This window comes from Vidua macroura, chromosome 2 (genome assembly GCF_024509145.1).
Source record: "Vidua macroura isolate BioBank_ID:100142 chromosome 2, ASM2450914v1, whole genome shotgun sequence".
Taxonomy (NCBI): Eukaryota; Metazoa; Chordata; class Aves; order Passeriformes; family Viduidae; genus Vidua; species Vidua macroura.
The window spans coordinates 67,705,999-67,717,274 of record NC_071572.1 but is presented as its reverse complement, the minus strand read 5'-3'; the positions used below and the strand labels follow the sequence as shown (position 1 = coordinate 67,717,274).

Sequence of the window (11,276 nt, the reverse complement as noted above, 5' to 3'; positions counted from 1 at the left end):
TCAACTATGAAAGACACATTTTTGAAGGGAGGAAATTATAAACCAAAATCTTTTCCATTGCTCTGAGAGAAGAGGCTTTGGAACATACCAGGAATCCTTTATCAGCATGCCTGTTCCCATGCCTGTTTCAAAATTCTCTGAATAATTTGGAACCTATTTTTCATCTCAGTCAAAATACAATCCAGCAGATGCCTCAACAGAAATTCTGAGATCACTATGCCTGGCACCCTGCAGAATGACTTCTCTCTCTACAAAATAAATGCAAGACCTTATCAGTCTGCCAGGGTAGAACAACACCAGATGATATTGCCACCTGCACTCTCTTTCTCAGTGCTGCAAATGTTGAAGGCCATTACTGTAGCTGCATAATATTTGTTTTCAGTAGTGGACTCAGCACAAACTAAGCTTCTACATAAGCCTTTCTAAACACACACAAAAAAAAGATGATGCATTTATACTGTTCAATAAACTTTTGTTTTATTCAAGCTCTTTCAAAGTTAGGCCACGTAAGCTGCATGTAAAATTCACCAGCTGCTACAAAGGCATTCCAGATTTCCATTTCCCAAGACACTGGGTGACAGGCATAAATGAATACAACTCTCCATATATACAGCTTGAATACTGTCCTCATCCACATTTGACATTCAGCCCCAAAACAATTCCAAATAGTCTGTCAGTGGGGAAAAATTACTCTTCCCTGTGTTAATAAAAGATAAACTCTGTCTCACTGTGAGCAATAGCACACCTCCAAGCCAGCCTCATGCTAGAGGGAATCTTCATCTGTATCGATGTCACTGTTTGGTTTGTTCAACCTCTCAAATTCCTCTCCATCCTATGGGAACCAGAAGCAAAAGAGAGCAATGTGAGCAAAAGTCATCTTGTTATTTATATCACCAAAAAAAAAAAAAAAATGACTAAGGTTTATTTCAAAGGTATCACTTAAAGCAAAATCCTGTAATCCCTGTAATTTAAATCTCTTACAAGTGTGTTATAGGGTTTAGGAAATACATACTCATAAAAACATTCCCTGCATCTTTAACACTTTTTAGTGACTCATTGCCTAGAACAGCTTGTAGCCCATTCTTCCATACAATCATAAAATTGTTTGGGTTGGAAGGTACTGGAAGGATGCTAGAAGGTCTCCCTGGAGCCTTCTCTTCTCCAGGATGAAAATCCCCAACTCTCTCAGCCTGTCTTCATAGGAGAGGTGCTCCAGCCCTCTGATCATCTTTCTCTGGACTTGCTCCAGCAGATCTAAGTCCCCAGAGCTGGACACAGTACTACAGGTGGGGTCTCACAAGAGCAGAGGGGCAGAATCACCTACCTTGACCTGTTGGTCACACTGCTTTTGATGCAGCCCAAGATATAGCTGGCTTTGCATGCTCACATAGTGCTATTCGTTTCTACAACAGCTGCTTAGTTGTAAGTGCTAAAATAGATGACACCTGGCATACCAAAAATATATGAATTTGTGTTATTTATTGCTCATTAAACAACAACCTAAAAAGGAACCACGTGGAATTTCTGAAAAACATCTCCAAGTTTAATGTTTGCTGGAACGCAGTGGGGACAGTGCTCTCTGCTGGTCACAACGTGCATCCACGGCCCGTCCGTACCTGCGGGCTGACGGGCGCAAACACAAACCCTTCCCCATCAGGTGACTGCTCAGCTCAGCTGGACGACTGCTCTAAGAGCAAGCCGTCCCCGACACCTTCTAGCTAACTAGATCACTGCTCAAATCAGGAAAAAAAAACACCAGCAGGCCTGGAGGAAATATATAGCAAGAAATAACCCCAAACCATGTTAAAACTCTGTGTTTAAACATTGCCTTTTTGTCTTCAGCTATCTTTGACTACTATGGTAGAAAGAACCTTAAAATCAAATGTGTTAACTTCCTCATTATGTGGCCTGAGCTAGACAGACTTACCAGTTCTGCTTAGGTACAATTACTTCCCAAGCATCAATTCCAATTTCTCAATGCCCTGGGTAAGTAAACTCTCTTGGTTATAAAGCTTTCAAGAAAAGGTTTGTACAAAGCTGAAGTAGCTCACAGAACTGTCTACAGTCACAGCATGAAAGCAATGCTTACCTAGGCTTCATGATTTCAAAAAGTCGCATATGGAAAGCAATACCCAAGATTTTAAGAAATATTGCAGAACTTTGGTGTTGAGGGATAAGTCCAATCGCACACAAGTTGACTCTTCCAAATATTTCATAGCATAAGGGAGGTGAAACAAAAGAGAAACCAAAGGAGACAAGTACTGAAAAGCCTTACCCCACTTGACCTCTCCCATGCATCTCCTTTGATGAGTTTTCCCCTTTCCCGCAGAGTGGCATATTCCAGGCCTCTTGCTTTACTGGCATTATAAATGAATATGGAGAGAAGCACTACAGGAGCTTCCAAAAAGAACTCTACAGAAGGCCTGAAGTCAAAGATGACGAAAGACACAGTGGTGATGATGACAGTGTTGATCTGAGCAGTCATAACATGGAACATGTTGTCTCGGAACTTCAAGATGAAGGCTACAGACAGCCCCAGGAAAGCTGTGACAAATATAAGAGCCACGGAGAAGATGTTGTGCCCATAAAAGAAGCCACAGTTCCCTATTTGCCTCCGGTTCTTAGCCTGCAGTGCCAGCATGAGCCCATTGAACAGCACCCCAAAGGCATAGAGTTTGCTGTTCTGTGTGAAGATGCTTTCCCCAAGCTGATCCACATCTTTCAGCATCTTTTCATTGTAGATGTTAGCCAGGGCAGACACAAAACACTGCACTAGAATAAGCAGATGGCCCAGGCTGAGGCGGAGAGGCTTCAATACTCCTGCCATGGTACTGGTCACATTCCACTGGAAGCTGTGAAGGAAACTTGGTGCTGCGCAGTTGCCCTTTTCCGCACACGCTTCCTCAGGTCCAGTAGCGAGAAGGCAGTGGTTAGATGGCCTAAAAAACATACTGTGATGAAATCCATGTGCAGCCAAGCTGTGCTGGTGGCCTCCAGTTCCTCGAGTCAGGGCAACAATGGAGAGGAATAAAATCACCAGAGACGCCCACTGTACCCAAGAGAGTCTTCGCCTAGTACACAAAAAAGCCACTAAATTTAGAAACACAGCGGCATAAATTAAATGACAGAACATCCAAATCTATAAAACATATAAAAGACATCATGCCACAGATAAGGAGACAGACAGGTGTAAAGAAAAGTCTCTTCAGAATACAATAAAATGCAAAAATCAAACATGATTTTCTATGACAAAGGGGGCTGAGTCTGGCAAACAAGTATAAAATGAAGTATTCTGAAGAAATACGGAAGGCCTTTCAAGATCACATTATTTCTAGATACTGATTGCCTAACAATTTAAAAGCAATTCTTACCTCCATGGCAACAAAGGTCTGATGAATAAAGTAAAAAAAAATCACAGACATCCAAATAATTACTATCTTTCTTTGGAAAATGTTCACTAGACTGCTCTTTTCCCCTATGACTTGGAGTCCTTTTCTAGTATTTTATGATGGTAACTCCTATAAATCTAAAAATGTAGTTCATAAGACAATTAGAATTATTTATACTGTTTTTCCACTCAAACAGAGCCTGTTTATCTTGGTGAAAATCAAAAATTTGGAAGATTAAGTGAACTGTGACATCACAAGAGACAAAACTAAACTGAGAAAAAGCATTTCGATTCAGAGTATCAGGCACTGTTTTGGCATATTAACACATATAAAAAAGGCTTATTTGTACCATATTCAACACAAGCAACTTTTACAGTGTAAAGTTAATACCCATTTCCCTGACAGTCTTTTTTGAATCTAAATAATACTATAAAGAGCACAAATTCAGCAAAGTGGAACACTTAGTCTAGCTTTTGTCACATGAATAATGAACCAAACACATCTCTATCTTTCACTCTTATGTATCTCATTTCCTGTTACTAGACCACGTTTACATTCAATTAAGAACTGCAACAGGCTTGTAAGAAGTACTGGCAATCATTAAATAAGATATTTAATGTATAAATGAAAGCTTACCATTCAATGACTATATAATAATGATTTCAACTATTTTCTACTAGAGTTGACCAAATATGTAGACATAGGACTCCTAAAAACATTATTTCCTACACCTTGAGATGTAGAAAACAAAACCACCTCTCCAAGCTGGTATAGTCGCAAGAAAAGAGAATTACTGCTCCCATCAGACAGAGGAAAAATGTAGCTTAACTTCATCAAAGCTAGGAAGATTTAGATTTCATTTACTTTAGCAAATACTACTTACTTTAGCACTATCCTGAAGAGAAGAGCTGTTGTTATAATGACAAAATTTGAGAAGAGTACAGCCATTGCCTTGAAAGAGAAGGAGAGGAACAAAGTTACACTCCAGACACACTATAGACACCAAAAACCTACAGGCTTCAGGTGTTCACCTTCCTGCAAGGTGCCAGAGTGAAAAGCACTGGTAGTGAATTTTCTTCCTCACCCAAATGGTACAATAACACACCTGTAAAATTATATTCAAGTCCCATTTCAAAATCTCAGGGAAACCACAGAGCCCAAGCTCTACTGCAGTGGGGAAAGCTATACTGAAATGGAGATGTGAGGAAACCAGTGCAACAGAAAACATACTTAACAGAGAACAGTTTAGTTTTCAGTCAGCTCAGTTCCCCAGCTGGGCTGACCACTCAGCTGCAAAAGCAGCTGTGTTGGCACAAAGGAGGAAGTTGCTCCAAAATGAGAATAAGCAAAGAATAAAGCAAGGAGAGACTGCTCCTGGCTGCAGTGCCATTTGCAGTGTTCATGAAATTCCAGACTTGGACAAGCCACTTGCAGAAAACAAACTTCTTCTATGCCAAGTGCTTTTGCTGTAGAGTTTATCAAGGATAAAGAGGTGCTTGGCTTGAATTTTTAACTGCAACTGTAATTTAAATAAAATAATCTATTTTGAAGTACAACTGAAGACAACTCTACAGCTTCTGTTTAATTTCAGAATAACTGTACAATAACATCAGTGCTCTAATCCATGGCCATGATCCCAAGCTGCCAACTCTTTGTGGCAAGGATTTTCTGTTTTGTCTCTATTAGACACTCTATAATGGGACACCAGACTAAGAAGAGGCTCTTTTAAACACTCCAGTTACCAATAAAGACCAGAATCCACCAGCATCAGTAGGAGTAAAAAATCCTCTTTTTGAGGGTGGGGATGTTTTGCAAACTGTCTGTTATTAACTGCCCTGTATAGTCAGTACATGTACAAAAGATCCATGCATCTGAAGTTTTTGGTCCCATTGAGCCAGAGAGTGAACTCACCTTTCTCACTAGAGAATTCTCACTAGAGAATTTTACACACAAGCATATATGGATTCAGGAGTACAAAACACCGACTTTTTCTTGAATTTTTTCATCATTTCCACACTCCCAATTCCGCTACAGAATGTCTTTTTCATTCACCAGAGGAAAAGCACAGACTCTTTTCTCATTATCTTGATTCCACTTTATCCCAGCATACTGTCTGCTGAACAATAATTCTGATGAAACAGCACAACACAGGCTCTCAAGTAAGTTGAACACTTACTGACAATGAGACACCTGCCTAAGAAAACACATCTTAATTTTCCACTTTGCAAAATTAAAACTCAGTAAATATTCATGTTAGGTGAACACTGTGGAAGAATAAAAATATTGAATAAACAAGGAAATTTGGCAGAAATCACTCTGGAAAAAAAGAGCCTTTATGCAAAATGTAGATGTATTTCATGCACACTCTGGTTTTGCTTTACAGTCAATGCTCCCATCCAACATCTCTGGTAACATTATGAGCAAAATCTTTAGAAGAATAGTTAAAAAAATTAATTTTGAGTCACTTTGTTCTCTGAAACCTCAAGAGGTCTCTGTCCTAGATGAAAACAAATATAAATATCAAAGTTCCCCATGCCACTAATCTGTACGTCACAAGCAAAGTCTGAAAAAGTAAATCCCCAGGAAATTTAGCCATTAAAAATATCCACAGTTATAGCTGAAGTTTGAAGCAAAAAAATCTCACCAAAGCAACTCTTGAATTCCAGCAGCTGCCCACCCAGGCACTACTTAGTCCCAAAACTACTTTGTATTTAAAATCACATGACCAAGTTCAGTCAGGTATGGCCATCTTCCTTTTAAGCATCTTCACATTTCACATTCATGGTCTTGTACACTATCAAGATATTCTATCTTAGAGGTATTTAGTTATCTCTTTTAATACTTCTTTATCAAAATAAAGGTAGAGTTTCAGCTAACCATCATAGAATTTCTCTAACTAAAAGATGCTTAATGTTCTAAAAAGAGGAATCTTAGAGCACATATTCTGAGGGGACAGAGTCAAGGTATGTCTGGGTGGTGTGTATGTAAAACAAAAGCTGTCAATTTCATAAAGGATTAGCGTAACTGAACCAAATGAAATTTCTTAAGAGAAAAATAGTATTTATGTAACCTCCTATGCATCAGGCTTTGCGTCTACAAATATTATAGCTCAATTTCCTTCCTAAAACTAAAAACCAAAACAAACCAAAATGACCCACAAACAAATATACAAAAAAAAAAAAATCCCAAAACAAAACAAAACAAAAACCCAAACCCAACCCCTACCAATCAAAAATTACCCCCGCCACCACCAACATAAAAATCCCATCAACAAAAAAAACCCCATACAACAAACCACTGAACCAAGCAGCTGTGCATGTTATTTTAAGGTATCTGACTCTTGATTTTACTAGGTTTTTTTCAGCTGAGTCCTGGACTAGACTCTGGACTGGTCTGTCCCTGGCAGAAATATACACCTAAGAGAACAATATTTTAAAGAGGAATTCTGATAGAGAAGGCAGAAAACCATTTATTTTCAATGTTCAACAGGGGCCGCCACAGTACTTTATAGCAAGCACAAACCATCTGTTTCCATCTTACTGCAAACATAGATTCTGAACCAAAGAGTATAATAAAAATAAAAGTATCACAAAAATAAAAGCAAGCACAAAACCTGCACAATTTCCTGAGCATATGCAGGTTCATCCAAAAGGATAAGGGTAGCTAGAAGAAAGTACCAACTAAATTTTGTACCTAAACATAGCTAACAAAGAAATGCAAAAATTAAGTCAGTTTTCTTCATCCCCTCCTCAGTTTCTGTTACACCTATTCCCTTTGTGAGATTACATTAACTCACTTTACATCACATACACAGAGTGGTAAAAGCCCCACAGAAAAGTGCAGCTCAAATAACAGCAAGAGAAACAAATTGATTGAGAGAGACATACAGAGTTCAAGAATCCAAAGGAAGAAAAGTACCAAAAACCCTCCCACTTAAGCACTTCACCCTATTTCTAAAATCATGTTGGATGGAGAAAATAGAAAGAGTTATCTGTGCAACTGAGCTGTACAACACTGAAAAGAGGGAAAGAGAATGGGAAGGTACCAGATTATTCCTTCTGTGTTAAAACAGCAGACAGCCTCAGTTACCATCTTGCCTTGCCAATGTCACCACGGTAGATAACCTAAGAGCAGTATTACCCACTAAGACATGAGAAGTCATGTTATTCAGTGTAAGTATACTTACTGGCTGGAGGTAGGACAGTACGTAGAAGACAATCAAGTTATCCAAAAAGTAAAGAAAGGCAGGAATTGACCATTTCATGGAATTGCATACATTCTTCCAGGAAAAACATTCAGAGAGGTGATCCATACAACCCTTTTCTGAAAGGATAAGAAATCAGTAAGAAAGACGACATTCCTATTATTGAAAGCCCATTCCCTTGTAACAGAATAGGTACCACTGTTCTCTTTTGAGGAACACCATTAGACTGAAAACCCTTGGGTTCCACAGTTCTCTGGCAACACAGAAACCCGTGCTCCAGGGCAGAACACACAGCTGGAGTAGCAATCCTGTGTGGTGCTCACCTCCTTGCTGCAGCAGAGAAAGTATCACAGAACCTGTCACATCCATCACAGCATTTGTCCACTGGGAACAAAAATTCCACTGTCAACCATTCTTTGACAGCAAAAAAAGCACCCCAGAGTCCCTACACAACAGAGACATCCTTACTGGGTGTGACTTCCTGTTGATTATTGGTCAAATCTACAACAGGAACAATGACATAGACAGGGGATTCCTTCACAGAGCACCCAAAGGTCAGCCAGTAATGTCAGAAGTACTAAATAAACCAGAATTCAGTATTTGCAGACCACAGCACATGATCTGGGTATAAAGAGAACATATAGGAAGAAAAGAAGAAAGAAAAGACAAAGCACAGAGAATGACATTTACTTAGGTATTCAGGACACAAACTTTAGGAGGAAGACTGTGATAAACTTTAGACTACTCCAGAGCTGGTGCCAAAAGTACTTTGTTAGCATAGATTTAAAACTACTCAATGATATCGAATCCTCTCCTGAAGCATCAACACATTGAGTTCAGCAAAACTCAGACATCTGGATTTTAAAAAAAGAAAGAAAACCAGAAAACATGCAGTCAGCAGTAGGCAGTGATAGCAAACACTGATTGAATATATTTACTGTCTTAGGTAAGTCTGTATTAAATGGTGAAGGTGAAAATTTTACCAGCTTGCCAGAGCCATGACTGTTTCTGGAGAAGCAGACAAAACCAAAAGTTCAATTTAACATGAACCTCCAGTGCCTGATGCCCTCTGCCAATTTAAATATTTGTTCTGGACCATTTTGAAATGCTATTAAGTTAATCTCTCGTAGTTTTTATATGAGGACAGAAAAGAAAGAAAAACCAAAAATCACCTGCAATGCAAAACCTGTGGCAAATGGAGAGTGTCACCTATTGCTAAAAAAAAAAGTGTTCATGGGACAGCAAATCTTAGGAAGTCAACATATTTTAGTTATTTAAAACATAGGTACTTACCTTTTTTCCTATTCCAGAGTGCCAACACTACACATAGGACCAGTTTTACTACTTCAGAACACATGTTCACTGTTGCAGGAAGGTAATCATACTTGTTATCTGTGGGATCCAGCAAATCAGAGAGTACACAATCAGTTTCTGTCTCCTACATTCATAATTTGAGCAAGAATCTATTTTAACCATTACAATGACAATTGTAGTCACAAAAGGCTTTGTCAGAACTTTGGTTATAAATGTTTCGGAGTTTATGACATACAACTTCCTGAATAGCCTCTTTTATGAGTTGAAATCTTTCCTCATTTGGTTCCAGTTCACAGCAGAATTTTTTTTGGAAGAACTTAAGTACATGGCTGTTTTAAAAACAAATTAAAATGGGAAGGCTTTCCCCAAAGACCAATATGGTATTTTTTAACCCCCACAAAAAATGGCTTCCAGGATAACATAACCTTCTTTTAGAACTGGCAATACCAGCCAGTTTTTAACACTTTATCCACTAGGATAGCACTTCTCTCCTAAGCCTGTGGCAAGGAAAACATTTCAATCAAATCATGTATTGCCAAGAGTGCTTACACAACAATGTCATCTTCTAAGAGTTAGCTATAAAATAAATCACCGGCCTCATCTTTAAAGGTAGATCATACACCTTGCAACCCAAGTTACACCTTTATGGTAGACCACTGGCTAGACAGAAATTTTCAGTGCAGAAACACGTCCCTATAAATATAAAAGGATGTTTATGCAAAGAACTCTGCAGGTGGAGAAGTAGATTTTTTGGGTATGTTTTAACCCAAATATCAATGCTTTCTTATTCAAGATACATCATGGGTATTGCCAAACTGTACCTTCATTGGCAGAATACTTCATCAGGAGGATTCGACTTGAGCCCAATGCAATGAACACTCCTCCAAGCAGAAAGGTCTGGCTGGTTGTCTTGGAGCAAGGGGCAAGTCGACTACACCACTCCAACTTCATCCTGCTGCCTCACCGTCAGTGCCCTTTGGATGGCAGGATAAAAAACCACTGTAAGCAGCACTTCCAGAAACTGGTTACACGAGGCAAAATAAGTGTATTTTACTGCTTTGTGTTATACAAAGATGCTTACATCATAGAACAAGCCATGATCTTGTTCTACAATGATTGTTTTCTTACTTAAAAAAAAAAAAAATTGAGTTCAACCTATGACCAAACACTGCCATGTCAATTAGACCATGGCACCAAGTGCCACATCCAGTCTTTCCTTAAAACACCTCCAGAGATGGTGATTCCATCACCTCCAATTTCAATATATAATAATCCTTTCTGTGAATAAGTCCTTCCTGATGTCCAACCTAAACCTCCCATGGCACAGCTTAAGACTATGTCCTCTTGTCCTGTTGCTAGTTGCCTGGCAGAAGAGGCTGACCACACCTGGCTACACCCTCCTTTCAGGTAGAGAGCAATAAGGTCACCCGTGAGAGAAGGGTATGTTGCAAGGACCGACAAAGCGGGATAAACGACGTATATATACAAAGGGACTCTGAAGGTGGCACAAGGAGGCTGGTTCCTGAGAAGTCCGCAGCTACGGCATACGGACTAGCTAAGATATTTCACACGCTCATTTTTCTTTAATTTTTTTTAGTGCTCTTGTTCCTAATCCCAGCAAGGAGAAGCGCTACAGCTGCGGAGAGCGACCAACCCCTTAGGGCTGACCTGGCGCCGACTGGTTCCCAGCGGCTGGGGGAGGCACAGGGCAGCGGGAGCCGAGCACCGGAGCAGCCGTTACTCGCCCGACCCGTTAACGGGCCCCGGGGCCGCAACAGCCGACCGAGGGAGGAGCGGGGAGGGAGAGCCCTTCTGGACCAGCTGCGGGCTGGGCTCCGTCCCACGGTGACGGTCCGTCCCACGCCGGTACTGCGGCCGGAGCGCGGCTAACCGGACCGGGGGGACACCCACCTCGCCACCTCCTCCCCCGGAGGAACAGCCGCCGGGCTTTGCCGATCGCCTCCTGCCACGTCGCTGCTTCAGGCTGCAGCTGCGAGCGGCGGGGCGGTGGCCGCGCGAGGCGAGCGGGTCTCCGAAGCAGCAGCGCCCGGTGTTCGCACGCCGCGCCCAGGCGCGCCCCGGCGCACCGGGTCCCGGGACGCTGCGGCAGCACGGTCCCCGTCACTCATCCCCGCCGCCCAGGGCCGGGCTCCCCCCGGGGTCCCGCACGAAGCCCCTTCAGCGCCCCTCCCGCTCCCGACCCACCCCCACCATCCGGCCTCACCTGGCGGGGCGGGGCCGCTCGCGCGCACCTCCCACCTTGCCCCGCCCCGCGCGGACACGCGCGCGCGCCCTCCTCCCCCTCGTCGGCACCGCCGGCCCGGCCCCGCCCCCGCCACGCCCAAGAACCAGCGAGCTCCGCCCCCCAG

At 41.7% G+C, this 11,276-nt stretch overlaps 1 protein-coding gene across 4 annotated transcripts; it reads right to left on the bottom strand.

Moving 5' to 3' along the window:
* Positions 1-451: 451 nt before the first annotated feature.
* SLC35A5 (solute carrier family 35 member A5) lies at positions 452-11,234 on the bottom strand. Of its 4 annotated transcripts, XR_008440979.1 has the most exons (8): positions 10,819-11,081; positions 9,729-9,881; positions 8,887-8,985; positions 7,576-7,712; positions 4,273-4,340; positions 2,276-3,071; positions 1,325-1,445; positions 745-832 (listed from the first exon to the last, which is right to left on the bottom strand). XR_008440979.1 is itself a non-coding variant. In XM_054001632.1 (7 exons), exons 2-7 carry the CDS (start codon positions 9,856-9,858, stop codon positions 764-766), a joined length of 1,299 nt encoding a protein of 432 aa, XP_053857607.1. In that variant the 5' UTR covers positions 9,859-9,881; positions 11,132-11,234; the 3' UTR covers positions 452-763. The 4 variants fall into 4 exon arrangements, 3 of the variants coding, with proteins under 3 accessions (XP_053857607.1, XP_053857602.1, XP_053857614.1); XM_054001632.1 differs by lacking the exons at positions 1,325-1,445; positions 10,819-11,081 and adding an exon at positions 11,132-11,234 and having other exon boundaries at positions 452-832; XM_054001627.1 differs by lacking the exon at positions 1,325-1,445 and having other exon boundaries at positions 452-832; positions 10,819-11,078.
* Positions 11,235-11,276: the final 42 nt, after the last annotated feature.